General features: G+C 37.3%; 1 protein-coding gene across 9 annotated transcripts in view; it reads right to left on the bottom strand.

Annotated features, from left to right (window-relative positions):
• dgki (diacylglycerol kinase, iota) overlaps positions 1 to 20598 on the bottom strand; it is a 268192-nt gene that overhangs the window by 102411 nt on the left and 145183 nt on the right. For 6 of the 9 annotated variants that reach the window (XM_051933240.1, XM_028805890.2, XM_051933243.1 and 3 more), the window contains exons 4-6: positions 16855 to 16929; positions 14791 to 14847; positions 248 to 316 (exon numbers count right to left, since the gene is read on the bottom strand). In XM_051933240.1, the coding sequence (XP_051789200.1) occupies positions 248 to 316; positions 14791 to 14847; positions 16855 to 16929 (201 nt within the window). The remainder of the gene's footprint in view (positions 1 to 247; positions 317 to 14790; positions 14848 to 16854; positions 16930 to 20598) is intronic. The other 3 variants (XM_051933235.1, XM_051933262.1, XM_028805898.2) reach the window with 2 other exon arrangements.

The following is a 20598-nucleotide window of genomic DNA, read 5'->3' as shown; positions in this document are numbered from 1 at the left end:
GTCATCTGCCACATCCATCTCCCTGTCAGTTTCTCTCTGTCAGCTGATTTGCACGGTTTCAGCCATGGTTATGTTATGGCCCATGTTTAATAAAATAATGTGTCTGGAACAAACTTCACAAATCACAGTGGCATACTGCAGACCTTTGGCTACAAAGAGTTATGTGGAAAGAGCAAGTAAAATGACCATTCAGATCATTTGCAGTTAGCTAACATTATAATAAATGTGTAATAATAATGAAACTTACCTTACCACACTGCCTGCATTTGCCCTCTTGTCGCCGACGATGAACCCAATGGTGACGAACAATGTTCTGCTAAATTTAACAAGCACAATAACATATTTTAACTTTCAGATCATATTCATTACATATTATTGTAATTGTATTCAGCTTTTAAAACCTTGCTGAAATTACAAGGCTAAATCAAAAAGTAAAATATGACACATGCATGATGGCTTATGGGTAGTTTGAATATGCACAGTGCAGCACTCTGCCAATAGCCTAGAGAAAATGATTCAGGGCACGGTAAATTTTACTAAGCACAAAGTGTTCTTTTTTGAACTGATTCATGCAGACAACATTCTAGCATAAAGTACACAACCCATTCTGTTTTTATAATTTATAAATAACAAAAATCTTCTTTTCTGAGATTTTGTACTTGTTATTTTTCACACACTCAACTGTAATGAGAACAATGTGGGCCCATCATATTGCAGAAAGGGGTGAACACTATCTGGTGTACTGGAGGTCATTTTACTGCTAGCAGGGAATTGCCAGCTCAAAGGGCTCTTCTGAAAAGTTCCTGTTACTTGGCACAATTTCTAAGGTTCTACCAAGGAAAGTATCCACAATGTTTTCCTTTAGTCCTACAAGTACTTTTTATTGCAATCAATGGACATTTTTTAGGACTTTCAGTTTTTGCTACAATTGCGATTGTGGCTAAATGAAAATAAAAGTATACAGTAATGTATTTAATTTACAGAGTACCTTTCTGATGCTCAGAGTGCTTTTTTGTGCATCAGTCCATCATTCAATAGTTTACATGTATATTTTTTTAACTGGAACCAAGGCAAATTATGTGACTTGCTTGTGAGTTACATACTAAAGAAAAAGGTATCGTTTAGCTGGTCAGCTTGTGATTTCAGTCGAGTCCTCCAGCCACGACAACTTAATGCCCTAAACATGAAGGACTAAGCAACGGCTAGCAGGGGACAATGATGAAGCAAATTATGAAGGTCAGAGCTCTGCATAAATAGAAACAACTCAATCTATTAAAAAATATTACTGGCAATTTTGATATGCATGGCCAAGGACAAAACACATTTGGTGAATGTGATAATTAGACAGTACTTTACAAAAGGAAAGTGGAGTAGTAGAATTAGAAATAACCATAACAATACAAATGTGATGAAAACAAATAAATACAAAATCTATACTTGGTTTATCTTGAGTTTAAATAAAAATTATTATAATTATTGGTGCAAAGGGAAATGATAAACCTCACAGAATAAATTTTATGTCAATACCTTTAATTCAGCTTTATCTATATTGGTTGCTAAATAAATGGAGAGAGTGCATTTGTAACAGGGTACCTACAGGTATTTATTTATTAAAATGAATTAATTACTATAGTTTTTGGAAAATAGGACATACAGATCTATCATCTAATTCACAGTTGATAAGAAAACCAAAGGTACTCCTGCATTTAAAGTTTTGGAGTTTTGAGTTTGGACAAAAATAATAGCAGTAGTGCTTGCTTGAGGGTGGGAAAGTGTCACGAGTATAAAAGCATACAGAATAAGTTTTTAAAGTTGAGGGCTTGAAGGAATCTCCAACATCTAGACACAAAAAGTGAATATTACCAGTATATTTTATAGTTATCCCCATATTTATAGCAAATCTAAAACAGCCTGCAACCTTCATCACAGTCATAAATTGTTTATATTATTTTAGGGCAAATAAGTAACTTTTTAAACTGATTTACACATTTTTGCCGCAGACAATGTAATTACTAACAGAACAGCATTACATAAATTGCACCATCATGATACTGATTGTTGTGAACAGTTGACAGAATGCACACTATGGAATTTTAGGAAAAATGATTATTAGATGATAACTACAGTAAAATAGGTCAGGCAAATTTACAGTGAAAAAATCTGAGAAGTCAATAAAAAAACTTATCTGACAAGTCCTAAGATCAAAAAACAAGCAAAAATTCAGTGATCTGCCAAGAGATGAAAAATGGTAGGCCATATGAATAGGGAATGATAGGTCAGAAACCAAAAAAGCCAGCCTATCTTTCATCATAACCTAAATGTGAATCATGAATCAGATAAACAGGTGCTTATCTTTTTTTCTAGAAATTAATACTAACAACCACTAAGAATTTGAAATTTTCAGAAATTCTCCACTAACTTAGACAAAGAGTCACCAGCTTAAATATGGTCGTGCTGATGATGTCATTCGACATGGATTCCACAGTAAACCCTATAGCAACTCATCATTGTGTCATAGTAATGGTTGCTCAAAAGGGAGGCTCCTGTTATAAACACAATAGTGTTACAGTAATATTTCAGAACAAAATGGTAAATAATTCCAAAAAAAGCAAGCAAAACAACACAATGATGCCGCACCAGCCTCAACCATTTGACTGGCAACCAGCAATGTTGCTTTGAATAACATGGCCAAAGATATGAAAATCAAGTAAGAAATGGGGACATAAATGACAAAAAAAGTACATAAAATGGCAGCGAGATGGTATCATAAGGATAAAAATAAACATACTTAAAAAAAACTAAACATTAATGTTCAAGACTGCTCAGAAATGATTAAACACAGAAAAACATAAGGATTCGGAACATTGGTCAGCAATTGTTTACTGAAATGGTGATTCTGATAACAAGCTTGTTCAAATGGATTTTAAATGTTTAAGTTCCAAGTCAGAAATTTACTAGTTTACTAGATTCATGCACAGCAAGTTAATATTCTGTACAGAAGAGGTGCTACACCAAGGACTGCTTTGTTAAAGTCAAGATTATGGTGGACCACTTACAACCAACAGCAAATTATTAGCATACTGCAAATTCCACATTATAAATGATTATGATTTTTATTATTCATGTAAAATTAAAATATTGTAACAAGTAACAACGAAAAGTAAAATGATGAATAACCTGCATGCATGTAGCTGGTTAGTTCAGGATTGTTTGCTAGAAAACACACTTCTAATTTAAAAGCCTGTACTGCTCCCACTGTAGTGACCCCTGAATAAAATTTGGTTTTACCCTCAGTTCTCCACCCCTCTAATGCAGTCTTCTACTCACAAGTCCAGGTGATAGCCAGCATCCTTACTGGCATTACTTGGTGCTCAACACCGCTGGAAGACAAGTCTATGGGATGTTACAGTACACTCATTGAAAACTAACATTGCATTATTTACATTTCTAAGTCCCAGATTTCAGCCAGTAATCCATAATAAACTGCCTGACTTGAAGGTGGTGCTATAGGCATTCAGAGTGAGAATTAATACATATCAGAAGCGGCATGCGTAAGCAGCCACATGAGGTTATGGGCTTGTCATTGCCAGATTTCAGCTCGCCAAGCTGATATCAAAGTCGAGTTTGGTCGGACAGGACAGAAACAGCAAACCTAAAGAAGCTGTAACAGAGCTACATTTATGTGTCTTTGTGTTGACAGTTGCTTCCCTTTATAATACTGCTGGAAAAAATGGAGTGTGAAACAAGAATGGTTCAGTCCACTTAAAACAAAACATGCCTCTAAAAGGCCCCCATAGTTGTACCTGCATTTACAGAAAAAAAAACTGTATAAGAACAGGAAGTACATATAATTGAGTTTTTTTTTTTTACTGAATGAAGGAAGGAAAACAGAGCTGCAAAAGATCCAAGCCAATAGAACATGTTGTATTTGCACATTATCTGACTTTTCGTATACTGTAGAGGATTGCTTTAATTTGAAGATAAGACAAGGAATGATTTAAAGTATATAACCCAGGGTAGGAACAAGCCGGTGAGCCATAACGTGTATGGCCTTTGTGATCCATTTGTGAGTTAAGTTCAAGATTTTCTAAAGGATTGTAAATACCCCTAGTACTGACACTGAAATATAGTTTGGTGGGACAGGTGTTACTTCTTGATTAACTCTTCTTAAAATTGGTATGTTTTCTTTTGTTTTTGTTATTTTTTACATATAATCACCTAATATATGTCCCTACCTTCGATCATACCTGTTTAATGCTGTAGCATGGTTTGTGGTGGAAGCTAAACAATAAGTGATAGAACAAAGAATAGCAGGTAATCAAAGGTTGTTTGGGCAGAATTAAAGCCCTATAAGAAGTAGCAGTAGAGATATTAGATTTATAGTCTTTAGTACTTTTACAAAGTGTCATAAAGAGGGAAAAATCTTTACAAACAGTCAGAAGTAGAGCAGAAATAAAAGATGCCATTGTCACCAATAAAGACAGACAGAGTGTGCCATGTTGGTTATTTTACATTTGCTTCATTTGGCTCTGTCAGCTAGGAAGTTAATCTAAGATAGATAATGAGGCCTGCATGTGGATCATCAGGTGTATACTCATGGACACTTTGAGAACTACTGCCTATAGGAAGGACATTTAAGACATTTAAAAAAGAGTAAAGTACATAGAGTTGTGACTTTTTTCTAATAATCTGTAGACATTGTCATGCATGTGCAAGTAAAGACCATCCAAGAAGCTTAGGTAAACATACAAGACAGAGGATATGGCACTATTGTTAACAATGTCTCCTACTTTCCTGCAACATCAAGCAGTCCCCAGGAGAGGAGGCCTAGACCCACCCTCCACTGAGCAATCTAAGCCCCACCCCTTCCGGTCTCTGGGTATATATAAATGGACGATATAACAAGGATGGCGTCTATCAGCCAGAGACGGCAAAGGAGACAGAGATCCCTGACACCAATTTACTTAATGACAGTGCGGGCAGCACCTGGTTTGTTTCAGTTTGTTTATTTTTGAAGAAGATAATCTTTATTAAATTGGTTTTCGCCTGTGTAGCATCCCAACAATTTACACCTGTGATTGGAGATCATTCTACAACATTTCTTTTTGCCCATTCATTTATGCAGTCGTATTTTGCTAAACTCCCTTTAAAAGCTTCAGAAAAAAATCACATTAGAAGACTGACAAATAAGAGGACAGCTCGTCATGCTTGTGTAGTTAGCTAATAACTAGGTTGTCCCAATATCACATTCGTATACTTTTAAAAGGCTTCCACTTCAACAGACAGAATCTGGTCATTTTTTCCAGATTCCTTCAACCCTTGTGTCATAATTTGGAGTTTTCACACCTCTCCTTTAATTTTTAGATTTTATTTAGACTTTGTTGTAATTTTTGCTTATTTTTACCATGGGTGACATGGTGGCAACTTTATTGTTTGTAGAAATGATATTACTAGTATATGAATTGTAACATCACTGCATCTGATGTCATAGTGTTGCCTTGTTTAAAATGGCATCACAACATGCTTGCTAACTTAGATTTAATATAAACTTCTTAGTGTGCTTCACATTTGATTTTCTAAAATAATTCAGTTTTGGACCTGATTGTCTAGTATGGTTTTTGTCTGTGCTATTTTTTTTTCAATCTTGATTTTCTGGTTTGGTTTTGAAGTTGACAACAGATTGTTTAGCTTTCCCATGTACAGACTCTTGACTACTATAATTACTTTGTTTCCGTCTGCTCCCTTTGGCATCCTTCATTTCCTGGTCATTCAAAGTAGAAAAAAAACTCACACCACCTTTGCAGGAAGAAGACCTTGCAAGACTGAATGCATTTACCCTGAATTTCAGTTGGTGTCTGTGATTGGTTTCCACCTAGCCCTCTCTGTTCAGTACTGAAGAGATTTAACTACTTTAGCCTGTTAGTGTTACAAATTGTTAAAGATAGACAGGTGATCAATGGAAATAATAAAAAAAAAACTTATAAATGACCATGAGGTGTACATGAGTCACACGAAGAAGTATCATAATCAGGGTATGGATAGGGGCCAGAGCACCTAGACATAAACCAAACCAGAAATCAGAATTACAACACAAAATTGAAAGCAAAGTCTAAGCCAAAACAAAAGTCCTAACATTAAAATCTCCTCAGAGACACCTTTTAGCTTCCACTGTATTAAAGAGAATTGGAAAGAGAAGGAAATTGATCTGATGTTTTGTTACTGTGCATTACCAGCTTTAATATGTGGGACATGATGAAGTTACACATCACAAGACTTCCTGGTCACATAACTGGCATGTATTAGAGTGCCATCCTGGAGAAGTTGGACTACCTGTTCAACCTCTGTAGGATCCAGGTATCGCCTCATGCTACCAGTAGTGACACTGACTGTAACCAAATGCAAAACTAGTGAAAAAACAGTCAGAAAAGATGAGGAGGGAAAAATGTCAGTGGCCTCCACCTGTTAAACTATTCCTGTTCTGGGGGTTGTCTCATTGTTGCCCCTCTAGTGCACCTGTCGTTAATTTCATTAACACCAAAGCAGCTGAAACAGATTAACAACCCCCTCTGATACTTAATTGACCAGATCAATATCCCACAAGTTTCATTGACTTGATGCCATACTGTGATTAAAAAGTGTATAATAATAATATTTTTGTGCAGTATATAAGCTCACTCAATCACAATCTGTGAATGAAGCATGATAAATATCCATTTTGAGACACCTATAGAATGCAGGTAAAGGCTGAGCTCTTTCTAAATGTTTTCTAATTTAATTATTTAAACAACAGGTATTAACCTTGTTGATTCTTAATGGTGTCTACTTATTTCATAGTTTTTAACTAAAGAGGTTTAATTCACCAGACTGATCAATAAACAAGAGACTATTAGTCTTCATTAAAATAAAATTCAATATTTTACTACTACATGCCAGATAACTGAATCAGATTATTCAACGAAAAACAGATTGACAATCGTATTTATTGCAATATGATCAAAAAAGGAGAAATTGACATTTTAATTGTCTCATTTTACTTAACAGTCTAGCTTTAATGTTAAGTTGAAACTTAGATTTATGTTTGTTTTATTAACTACCTACCACAAAGCTGTCTGGTTTCTCAGTAAAACAGATATATTTAGTAATTAATATATAGTATTGACTGTAGGCATTAGGCAATAGAATTAGTTAAATAAATCTACAATAAATGGAAGTGTGTTTAGAATTTGTATTTGTTCATTATAGAGTACTCAAATACATTATTTCAACTTAGAATACCTACATACTAGCGCCTTCAACACCATCCAACCACTGCTCCTTAGGGACAAGCTAACAGAGATGGGAGTAGATTCATACCTAGTGGAATGGATCGTGGACTATCTTACAAACAGACCTCAGTATGTGCGTCTCGGGAACTGCAGGTCTGACATTGTGGTCAGCAACACAGGAGCGCCGCAGGGGACTGTACTTTCTCCGGTCCTGTTCAGCCTATATACATCGGACTTCCAATATAACTCAGAGTCCTGCCACGTGCAAAAGTTCGCTGACGACACTGCTATCATGGACTGCATCAGGAGTGGGCAGGAGGAGGAGTATAGGAACCTCATCAATTACTTTGTTAAACCACCTACACCTGAACACCAGCAAAACCAAGGAGCTGGTGGTGGATTTTAGGAGACCCAGGCCCCTCCTGGACCCTGTGATCATCAGAGGTGACTGTGTGCAGAGGGTACAGACCTATAAATACCTGGGAGTGCAGCTGAATGATAAATTGGACTGGACTGCCAATACTGATTCTCTGTGCAAGAGAGGACAGAGCCGGCTATACTTCCTTAGAAGACTGGCGTCCTTCAACATCTGCAATAAGATGCTGCAGATGTTCTATCAGACGGTTGTGGCGAGTGCCCTCTTCTACGCAGCGGTGTGCTGGGGAGGCAGCATATAGAAGAAGGAGGCAGACTCTATTGTAGGCATGGAGCTGGACAGTTTGACATCCGTGGCAGAGTGACGGGCGCTCAGCAGGCTCCTATCAATTATGGAGAATCCACTGCATCCACTAAACAGTGTCATCTCCAGACAGAGGAGCAGCTTCAGCGACAGACTGCTGTCACTGTCCTGCTCCACTGACAGACTGAGAAGATCGTTCCTCCCCCAAACTATGCGACTCTTCAATTCCAATCGGGTGGGGGGCGGGGGGGTTTGGGGGGGTTGGTAAACGTTAACATTATTCAGAGTTATTGTCTGTTTTTACCTACATTTTTATCACTCTTTAATTTAATATTGTTTTTTTTTGTATCAGTATGCTGCTGCTGGAGTATGTGAATTTCCCCTTGGGATTAATAAAGTATCTATCTATCTATCTATCTATCTATCTATCTATCTATCTATCTATCTATCTATCTATCTATCTATCTATCTATCTATCTATCTATCTATCTATCTATCTATCTATCTATCTAGTACGTTGTTAAAACCTGGGTGCTGATGTGAATTATTTTCTGTTAGAGGAGATTAGTTAATATCTGGAATTACTGGCCTTGATATTTTTGTTCTGCTTTCTCAGGCAGCTAATTACACTTACTGTCAGATAGGTTTTGAGCATGAGGTTGCTTTTAAACACTGTAAGAATGACCTAAAATGTGTGTGTGTGTGTAGTGTTATACCATAGGTAACTCAAGTGTTATTGTGTCTTCCTAACATACACTTGGGTCTTACAGAACAATTAATAGAGTGGCCATTGCTAACTCTTTCTTATTGTATCTTCGCTAATGGCACTATGCCCTCCATGAATTGCATGGGATTTCACAAATAATGGGTCCATTTTCAGACATCCAGTTTTGGACTGCAGGGAGGAAAAATAAACTCTCATAAAATTTGTAAATCTCAGCCCTTGAAGTAATGGTCATTATCTACTTTATGTGATTAAATTAGACTTAATCAATGTACACAATATTACCCAAAAATATCTTTATTTCCAATGCTACAAGTGTTAAAAGAATCAGAAATCCTTATTTCTTTTCCAGTGCTGTGTTTGTGGCAGCATGGTGGAGTAGCTAAAACCCTAGACTCTAAACCACAAAACTGAACTTAATTTTTGCCTCTGCCTCTGTGTCACCGAGAACATACCACTTATTTTCTGTTCAAGTCTTTCTCTGATCATCCCCTTTATCATATAAGCATTTCGAAAGTGTACTGCCAGCGGCTCAATGGCGATTGCAAAAAGCAGTGGTGACAGGGGCATCCTTGTCTAGTACCACATTCTAGTTTGAAGTAGTCTGAAATAATGTTAATACAAACTGAAGCTTCTGGACTGATATATAGTAGTTTGATCCTTGCACATATGTTCAGGCCAAACCCAAATTTCTCCAATGTAGTTAAAAGGTAGTCCCATTCAACCATATCAAATGCTTCTTCTGCATCCAACGATATTAATATCTCCAGGGTATTAGACTTTGTGGGTGGATATATTACATTAAACAGGTGTCGAAGATTGGAAGCTGTCTGCCTTTAATAAATCCAGTTTGGTCTTGTGATATTACCAAAGGAAGCACTTTCTCAATCCTTCTAGCTAGAACTTTGGAGAGTATCTTAACATCATTATTCAGAAGTGAGATTGGTCTGTTTGATGCACATTATAATAAGTCCTTAGTTTTCTTAAGAAAAATGGTAATTAATGCTTGGTGAAAAGTTTGAGGTAGAATTTTATTGTCTCTAGCTTCTGTAAATGTTGCTAATTAAACGGGAGCTAACTTAATTGAACATTTTTTATAAAATTCAGCTGGATAGCCATCATGGCCTGTTGCTTTCCCACTCTGAAATGAGTTTATAGCATCTAGTAATTCTGAGAGTGTAAGAGTGTTATTCAATTACTCTGCACTGAGAGTATCTAGTTGTGGTATCTGTAATGCGTCCAAAAATGCATTAGGTTGTGTCTTGTCTTCTTTAAACTGAGCAGAATATAAGGATTTATAGTACTCTCTAAATGTGTATTTTATTTTTTTATGGTCAACGATTTTGTCTCCATTTGTGTTGGTAATTATTGGTGTTGCATTGCTAACTTCCTGTTTGAAATTTTTCTTGCTTAACCTAAAGAATTGTATTTTATCTCCTACTAGCAAAATACCCGCGCTTCGCAGCGGAGAAGTACTGTGTTAAAGAGGTTATGTAAACATATATATACATAAACATACTGTATATACATAAATATATACATATACACATCCACATATATATACATATATCAACATATATATACACATATATATATATATATATATATATATACACACACACGCAGACACATATACATATATATACATATACATATTTGTATATCTACATATATATATACACATATATACATATATATACATATTTGTATATCTACATATATATAAACATATATACATATATATATACATATTTGTATATGTACATACATACACATATATCTATCTATCTATCTATATATATATATATATATATATATATATATACACATACATATATATATATATATATATATATAGCTGATTACCCAGTGGATTCGCTGACTGAGTGCAAGAGAAAAAAATAAAATGTATGTATAAAATAAGTTTAATTGCCAAATTTATTTTTCCACAAATAAAGAGCACTTACAAAAACATAGAAATCAATATAAACAACATTAACATCATTATCATTTGAGAATATGAAGTAATATATAAGAAGCACATTGCATATAAATATAAATTATTAAACAGTAAAATGTTCTTCTATAAAACACTACTGTGGCTATTCGTTTGTCTGTCCAGGATTTTAAATGAGCTGTAGCTCGCAAACCGTTTCACCTATTGACTTGAAATTTGGTACACAGATACTACGTCACGTCTACTATTCGCTTTCCCACACATATGAATACATATATATATATATATATATATATACACATACATATACACACACATACACATATATACATATACATACATAGTGCGTTGCAACACGGGCTGCGATTGTTACATGGGAGGGAGAGGACAAATCACAGCTTCCCGCTTTCTAATCGGGCTTGTGATTGCTGCTTTGACGGATGCCCAGATCCCACAGTATTTCCCCTTAGGAGAGGCGTTAGGCAAGTGTAATTGAATAGCGGTGCTGCAAGTTATTACTCTTTTTATCTTTATTTTATTTTATTGTAGAATCAACTCACAGCTGCGCGCACCAGTGCGTGCGTGGCGGATGCGTACGGCTGACGTTTTCATTGTCTACCACCTTCGCTAATCATTCTTGAGGCAGATTGAAGAGTTAAGTGCCAGCTTAACTGAAAAATTAAAGAAAACATACTAAGTTTAAAAAAAAAATCAGTTTTAACGGGTAAAGATGCCGACGAAAGAAGAGAAGCAGCGGGACGCTAGGGTCAAGAGCTGCTCATTAAGCAGCAAGCTCATCAACCTCTGAGCAAACGAATGGTAAACGTACAAAGAAAGAGGATAAATACTATGAATGGTCATGTCAAGTGTATTCACTCCACGTTATCGTGCAGTGCGCTGTTACTGGTATTTTGATAAAAGAATCTGAATAACATATAAGAAGCGTATAAATTATTAAACAGTAAAACATTAACATTTAAGAAGTAAAGATACATTGAGTACTACTGTAGTGCTTTCGGGTATAGTACATTTTTTGTTTGCCCATTACATGCATAAATGTATACATTTTTTGGTGTACCTACCCAAGAACACACGACATGACCCGGCAGTTAAAAATTTATCGCTCCAGCAATTTTAACTCTGTTACAAAGTCATCTAATATGGTATTGCAAACGGCAGCGGGAGCGTTTCTATAAACTCAATTTAAACTTACTGTTTACACCGTGCTTTGAAGATGCATAGTATGCGACACGTGTTTCGCCGTAATTGTGGGCTCATCAGGAGTACACAGTCACTGCACTCCCTTACGGGAATCGATCCTCGGACGTAGAGGCGAAGCCCCTAACGTTGTGCCACGGCGTGAGGTTCGTTCATTTGACAGCATATAGATCGGGGTAATTACATTGCAGGCATTCGTAGTCTGATTCACAATCTGATTGTATGGGTGGTTACCTACCAGGTAACGCTTGTGGTTGGTGAGCAAGTCGGCTAACTTCTGCCACGGTGCCCTCTTTCAGTTGCGAGAAGCAGATCATACAATGGTTGAAATAGTTTAATATATATAGCAAAATCACCGCGCTTCGCAGGGGCGAATATGGTATTGCAAACGGCAGCGTTTCTATAAACTTAAAGTTACGGTTTATACCGTGCCTTGTTTCATATTCTTTTCCTACCTTATCAATTGTGTAATGTGTTTTTTGAACAGGTTTGATTCATGGAAGAGATCACTCCTGCTGCGTTCAGTCACTTCACGTGAGCCACTGTCTTGTGTGATGTTGCGATGTCCACGGGTTTATTTAATGTTAGCTAAGACCCGGCAGTTAAAAGTTTCTCGCTACAGCAATTTTAACTCTGTTACAAAGTGATGCAAACTCTCGTTTATACCTCGTGTCTTCTCATTAAACTTGTATCTCGCGAATATGGCATTGCAAACGGCAGCGGGAGCGTTTCTATAAAGTTAAGGTTACGGTTTACACCGTGCTTTTTTATACCTCGTGTCTTCTCATTAAACTTGTATCTCGCGAATATGGTATTGCAAACGGCAGCGGGAGCGGTTCTATAAAGTTAATTTAGACTTACGGTTTACACCGTGCTTTTTTATACCTCGTGTCTTATGAAGATGCTTGTATGCGTCACTCACTCGCTTCTTATTGTTTTGCTGCCTTGTCAATTGTGTAATGAATGTTTTCTTCTGTGCTCTTTGGGGCTCCTCCTTCTTTTCTACGTACTGAGTTCACAGTCAGTTCACGTGATTACGTGGGAGGCGTGATGACGCGACACGCAACTCAGTCTCCTACGGCCATCTTGCTGCCTACCATTACAGTATATGGACAAAAAAGAGGTTCCAGTTATGACCATTACGCGTATAATTTTGAAATGAAAACTGCCTAACTTTTGTAAGTAAGCTGTAAGGAATGAGCCTGCCAAATTTCAGCCTTCCACCTACACGGGAAGTTGGAGAATTAGTGATGAGTGAGTCAGTGAGTCAGTCAGTCAGTCAGTGAGGGCTTTGCCTTTTATTATTATAGATAACTCAGGTAAAAATGATGTCTTGTACTATTTTAGATGAGAAAAACAACTTTTTTTAACACTCAGAATTTTTTAAGAATTTGTTGAGAATTCATTAAAGTAGTTGTAAAATAAGTATGTGCTGAAACTTTTTGTGCTATTAGCTGTTGTATCCAATATAAAGGACCAATCCACGTGGGTCTCTTTTGTTGTATAGTTCTCTGAGTCATGTTGGGGTACAGTATTGTGTTACCTGGATTGTCTTCTAAACATACATCATTATTGTACTTGGCTATGCTTCTTTTCCTTTGTTCTTTGTTTTTTTGTTTTGTTCATTAAATAAAAAACGAGGAAGAGGGCCTTCCCAAGATTTCACCTAGTAAGAAAAGGCATCTGGCATTATCCCAAAAAAAAAAAAATTATAGGTTGGATTCATGATTAGAATGAACTATGTTTGTGTGATTTCTTTTACTATTATTGTGGATTTTTGCTATCTGCTTGAATAAATGTTAAGGTAATGTATTAACCAAGAATGAAAGTGCATTATAACACTGATAAGTAGCAATTCCAATTATACAATTGTATTTTATTCTATGGAAAATTTAACTGAGGACTATATTTTACCTTTTTTAGCAAATAGTTATTTTGGTCATTCACTTCACTTCACAAGTAATATAAAGAAGTACTACAGGATTTTGATTCTATTCTAGACCAAGCCTCTGTATGTTCATCTATTTGTGTCAATGTCCAGGTTTTTATAGCTTGTATATTTGCCGCCTAATAATAAAATTGAAAGTTAGGCAGAGCCATGCCACGTTCTGCTTTAGGTCTTTGTAGGGTTGCCCTTTGGATGTGTGAATGTTTTGAATTCCAAATAAATGAGTTATGATTGAATCTAACTCCTTAAAAAATGAGCCCTACCTCCACAGCAGAATGACAAGAACAACAACTACAAAGATGTTGACTTTGACTGTGATGGACTACTCAATCCAAATGACACACTTTACCAAGTACACAAAACACTGTAGAACTTTAAAGCAAAAACACTCAATACCTGCCCCTTACTGCACAAGACAGATGGTCAGCAAGTAAAATCCAGAGTCATTCTAAACTTATTACATTACAAAAGAGTAGGTGGTTTTTCCATTAATGTGAATCTTATGTGTTTTAAACATTTTGTTGTTTTTTTATTATAAAGATGGGGAATATATTGTATAATTATTATGCCAGTTAGGCCCTATACAATTAGAGGATAGTGATGGTCAAGGGGCTTTTAGAATTACAAAGTCATATAAGGCATTTTGTTACTGCATAAGCAATACTAATTGATTTGCACAAGCTAAAAATAAATATTTCCTGTATATAGTTTAGAGTATATTTTGAAAAATAGTTCCCTGTGTTATAAATTGGTATATTAAAAGTCACTATTTTTATATAGTGTGAAAACTAAACAAACATGGTTATAAAAATTAAAATATGCCATCATAAAATTGTCACCCAGCAAAATACGGATTAAACTCGCTTGAGAATGTTAGGTATATTATGTTATGCTTTATTACTTCAGCTTAATTATTCTTTTTAACTTTCTAAAATTAAATGTTATATGTGCACCAGATGCAGTCTATAAGCAGTCATTCTAAGAATGCATAGTACTTACATCTCTCAAGGATCTGGAGCTCCCCTCTCTAAAGGTTGGTTTGCATCGAAAATTGATCTACAAATTAAAACAGAAAGGGCAGCTAAATATAAAATAAAACACTGCGCAATTTAAAAATTACCAAATGTATGTATATTTTTTGTTAAAAATTATGTAATTGAAATGTGAAAGCAGACAATTTCTTTTCCACTTTACTGTTATCAACTGGTCATTATCTTGATTCTTAAGTTAACAGGCATTTATATGCTTTGTTTACTCTCTGTTTTAATATAGTTATAAATTTCACATTTTATAATCGATACCCAACCCTTTTTGATCAATTAATAACTAATAATCATCAGACATTTTACTTAGTAACATAGAAACTAACACAGGTTGAGCATTCCTAATCCAAAATTCCAAAATCCAAACCTGAAACCACTGTTGTTCAGTTTCAACAATAGTGCAGGAGTCGATGTAAGGCATTCAGGAATTGGCAGCTATGTTTGTGAAAATATGAATTGTAAAATTTGCATTCAAAGTAAACAATGTGTTGCACCCTGTCAAAAGGATTGCAGTTAAGAGAGCTGATAATGAAGCTCTCAGGAGCTACAGAAGAGGCATATTTTAGTACTCATAGCACCCGAATCAGTAAATGTGCCTAACAATGCTAGTAGAAGTATGGACCAGGCTTTACAGCATCCACCTCCTGCCTGCACATCTAAATGAATAACTAAAGGAAGTTAGAAATAAATCTAACTGGAAATGCAAACATGTCATGTCAGAATATACCCACAACATTTTAACACATAGTAAATACACAGACCTCAAGCTTATCTAAACTCTATTTGCTGTTGTAATGCTATTTAGAGATGCAATAGTCAAAACAACAGAAAGATATTGTAGAAAACAGAAGCACTTCTCAAAAGTGTGGAGCCAAGTATCTGCAGTGATCTACAGGTGTGTCTGTTTTGTCACCATGTTCAATACAATGTACAAATTAATCACTAAGATTCAGGTACCTTATGCTAATAAGATCCTGAATGGGAAACAGCTATTTTAGCTTTTTTTTCTCACAGCATCAAGACGTTTGCTCAGTTTGTTTTGCTCTCTCCCTGAAACCTTGGCGGTTTAATGTGCACAGACTGGAGGAACTGATGGCGGGTATATGTAAATATTCCAAAAACCAAAAATATCCAAAATACTTCTGATCCCAGGAATTTTGGATTCGGGCTGCTTAACCTGCACTACCTTTCCTGGATAAGGGTGTATGTAAGAATTAGTTTTTACATTAAGTTACAACGTGTTGCAAACCATCACTTTACATTACCAAAAAGTGCACATACATTTTTCTTCTCAGTATGCTCAAGTAGCCTCTGACCAAATTCTGGCATTGATTGCAAGATGCAATGTTCAAGTAAAACTTTCTACCAATGCCTGCTCAGTAGCTACAATTTCATCTATCCATGTAGAGACACATTATTGTGATGTAATTCTTGGTTGTTAGCACAGTCTAAAAGTTAGTTGCAAACTTATTAACTGTGGCTAGCTGGTTTTTCAGCACTTTTATCTTATTGGTAAAATGCATGATTCGCTGACTAAAGCCTTCAGCCACATTGACAGCTAACAAGTCCTATTCTATCATTGTACACATCATTGTAAACAAAGAAGGTGAAAGAAAACATACGTTAATAAAAAGACAAAATGATGTGCAAGTTAAAAAAGAAGACAGAAATATAATAAATAAAATTAAAGAACTGGCTTGAAGAAGCCTTGAGGTGGCTTAGCTTTCCCACCTATTTCTTAGATCTGTTACCTCTCAGCTAAAGCAATGAACTTGCTCTGGACACTGTTCTCTTAGTGTTTCCAGGACCATGAGGAAAAAGTTTGTATCCCATCTATGTACAGTAGCTTTATCATACATATTCACCTAGGATCTACAACTACCAACAAATGAATCAATTAATACATCAGCTTTCCCACAAACATTATCACAATCCACTTAATGGAAATATCACTGGTAGAGTAGAGATTTACTAATTTTTTTTAGGATATAATTAATACAAGTCAAAATACACGCCTTACCTTCTCTAGCAGCTCCATGCAGGCTATGTGTACTACGCTTTTACAAGAAGCACATTTTCTCCGGGGAGCAGACTTCTTAAATAAAAATAAATAAATTCAACAAAACAAGAGAAATGAATACATTCTGCTCATCATAATTAAACATTGCAAGAGTGTAAATTTATTTGGCAAATCCAGGTTACAGCAGTTGCTGATGCATATCATGGATGAAGTTGCCTTTTTATTCTGGTAATTGGATACACTGTGTTTGTTAGAACACATGCAGATAATCGTTTGGTATTACCTCAACAGATTCCTGTCATCACATTGGATAATATATTGTATTTTATTCCCCCTGGGGACAAATAAAATAAAGATATCTATCTATCTATCTATCTATCTATCTATCTATCTATCTATCTATCTATCTATCTATCTATCTATCTATCTATCTATCTATCTATCTATCTATCTATCTATCTATCTATCTATCTATCTATCTATCTATCTATCTATCTATCTATCTATCTATCTATTGTGGAGAACCAGCCAACAGACAGACACTGGCAGTTCCAAACTACACCCGGTTTATTTACAAAATTGTCCCGCACACAACACAGTGCCCCCTGCACCAAACACCTTTCTAAAGTCCAGGCCTCTCAATGGTCCTTCCTTCACCGCCTCTGCTCCTCTCTCCCAAGCTTTGTCTTCTTCCTCCTGACTCTGGCTATTGACTGGGGGAAGGCGGCCTCTTTTATATCCACCTGGATGTGCTCCAGGTGCGCTCTGACGATCTTCCTGCGGCACTTTCTGGTGTGGCGGAAGTGCCACATGAGCACCCAGAAGCACTCTGGGTATTCCTGGTATTCCTTCCGGGTGTGGTAGAAGTGCTGACATCCAGGGCTCCTCAATCCTCCGGGTGCCCCATTGTGGTGGCCACGGGCCCCAATAGGGTTGAGCTTCCATGCTCAGTTCCCGTGGCCCCCATACAGACCAGGGCAGCTGCCCTCTTGCGGCCCAGGGGAGGTATAATCCCTTTCCCGGTCCTTCCAGGTGTCCCGGCTGGGCATAAGCCCCCAGCCGACCACCACACTATCTATCTATCCAATGGACAGCCGGTAGCTCAACCTGGTTGGGACGCACCGAGAATGGAAGGATGGGGGAAAGCAGCTACTTTTAGACATTGCTTCCCCCGAGACACTAGATGGCAACTTCGCTGCAGCATAACAGTGCTCTGGATTCCCGCAGGACACCATGGGATTTGGGTGCTGCCAGGAGATGCTGCAGGAGGACTTGGAGACTTATAGTTTTTACATAGCACAGATGTGCTATCGAGTCATGGGGACGGAAGCCCAGAAGTACTTCCAGACTGACAGAAGACTTGATTTCTCCATCTGACCTGGCAGGGCTGGCAGGTCACGTGGACGAAAGAGCAGAAGCATTTGTAGGTTGGACAATATATAAAAGACTGCGAAACACCCAGCAGGGAGCCAGAGTCAGGCGGAGGTGGACGAAGCTTGTTGTTTCTGATAACCTAAGTGAGTATCAGTAATGTACCTTTATTACATATCCATTGTGCCACCATTGTATTAATCTGAATGTTTGCTTCATGTTTTAATGGGTTTTTCACCCAAAAACAGCACATGTGGGACCACCTGCTGGGCATTTCTGTCTGACGCACCTCCAACAGTGCGACCTTTCTGATTGCAGGGTCATTAGCCACAAGCCACCCTTCACTGATGTTTCACTCCTTTAATCCCAGAATATCTTGAGGTGGTGGAGCAGTGATAGGGACATCACTCCACCACCCCTGCAGCCAGCTCTTAGGATTCTTGTTTTACTGACTCTTTATCCTTTCTTCTGAACAAGAGCCAGATGCTCCCTTTTTCTGCCTCCTTCCGAAAGATCTTTGAGGACATTCCTCAGCTTTGAGCCTGTAATCCCAAGGGACTTCAGGAATTTCTGGGAGGATGTTCCAGTGAAGCCTCTGCAACCTACCTCTACTGGGAAGATGAAAGCTCTCCACTTTGCTTGTGAGCATGCAGCTAACAGTTCTGCATACATTTCACTCTCTCTCTCAAAAGTGGCCTCCATCCCATCTTTCCATGGAACAGTCAATTCAGCCATGATGACTGTCCTAGTAATGGTGGATCAGAGCATGATGTCTGGCTGTAAAGAGGTTGGGGTGATCTCTTGTTGGAACTTCAACTTATGGTCAAGATCAGCAATCATGGTCCACTCTCCTCCAGGTGACAGGAGGGACCACATCCTTGTGCTGCTGTTCTGGGTCTTGCACCCTTTACTGACAAACTGGATTAGCCACTGTGAAGTTACCGTGCTGGCCCTGTTTGCCTCTGACCTGTATACATCCAGGATTTCAACTAACTTACGCAGTACCTGGTTGGGACACCATCTATTCTGTGATAATGCTGCCGTACAGCTAGAGAGGATATGTTGCAAGTTGTTGCAAACTTGGCAGATTTTCTCCAAGCCATACCAGAGGTGCAGGTGTCGAGGACTCAGAAGGGTGTCATAAGCTTCCCTGATCATGAAGCTTAGCCTTGCGTGGCATCCTCTACATGTCCACCCACATGACCGTCCTGTTGATTACAGACTCCCAGGTTGTCCATCTCCCTTGTTGTTGTTGACTTGCAGCTCTCTTTTTGTAGTCCTTCTCCTCCATCTTCATAACCTCACATATCACTAGGTCTCTCCTTCTTTGAGGCTTTAGACCACAATTTATGTGATGTTCCCCATCCAAGACCAGCCCTGCCTGGTTGCAGCTATATCCTGGTTTTTCAGATGGTAAATGGCCTGGTCTACTATCTGCGTCACATTCAACTTGTGTCCTGTGCGAACTTCGACTTTTCTGCTATGCATGGACAAGTTAGGTGATTCTCTTAGCTCAAACACAAGCCACACCTTCTCCTGTTTGTTGCCCAAGCTGATGGGCTTCACTGGAATCTTCAAGGTATTTCTCCCAAAAGTGCTATTTTGGAAAGACACAGAGGAAGTCCCAGCCATTTTTAGATGCAATTATTGACATCTGAGTCCATTCTGTCGACTGTTGAGGAGTTTATGTCGCACAGCTTCAGGGGCCACATTAGGCATGGGTATAAGGTGAACTAATAACATCAGACCTTGAGTTCCCCTGATAATAGACTTTGGTCAATCTTACTCAGTCTGTCTGAGAGCTGAAATGTAAAAGAGGCAGCCACATCCCAAAAGTATGCATTGGCCGATGATTATAAATTAGCCTAGTTACAGTATGAGCAAGTGTTAGTGCATTTATGTGTGAGTGTGTTCAGCAATGGTTCCAGCATTGCATGTAATGCTGATAGAATTGGCTCCATCTGCCTGCAAACCCTAAACTTGAGTTAACTAGTTCTAGACAACAGCCTGATGTGGATACCAGCTTACTTGAGTTACACTTACTTGTTATAATTAAAGAAGACTTTCAGAGTATGTTGTTATTCAGTGATTTGAATGTGAGTACAAAGCAAATCAGCTATCATTGATACATAGAGAAGGCTTTCATGATGCATTACAAAACTCTCTTCTACTTATGAAATAATAACTATGCTTTAAATAATATTCAAAGGTCACATATAGAATAGAGGTATGGTAGGTTTAAATTTTGCTGAATACACTGTAATTTCTTTTGCATAAATTTGCTGCCTAATATAGAGCATAGATTGATATTAATTAGACCATGAAAAGTTTACATTAGATTTGCATTTAACTGTAATATTATTTTTTGTTTTA

The sequence above is a fragment of the Erpetoichthys calabaricus genome, chromosome 1, assembly GCF_900747795.2.
Source record: "Erpetoichthys calabaricus chromosome 1, fErpCal1.3, whole genome shotgun sequence".
In the NCBI taxonomy this organism is placed as follows: Eukaryota; Metazoa; Chordata; class Cladistia; order Polypteriformes; family Polypteridae; genus Erpetoichthys; species Erpetoichthys calabaricus.
The sequence above is the reverse complement of the archived record's forward strand: the minus strand, read 5'-3'. Positions and strand labels throughout refer to the sequence as shown.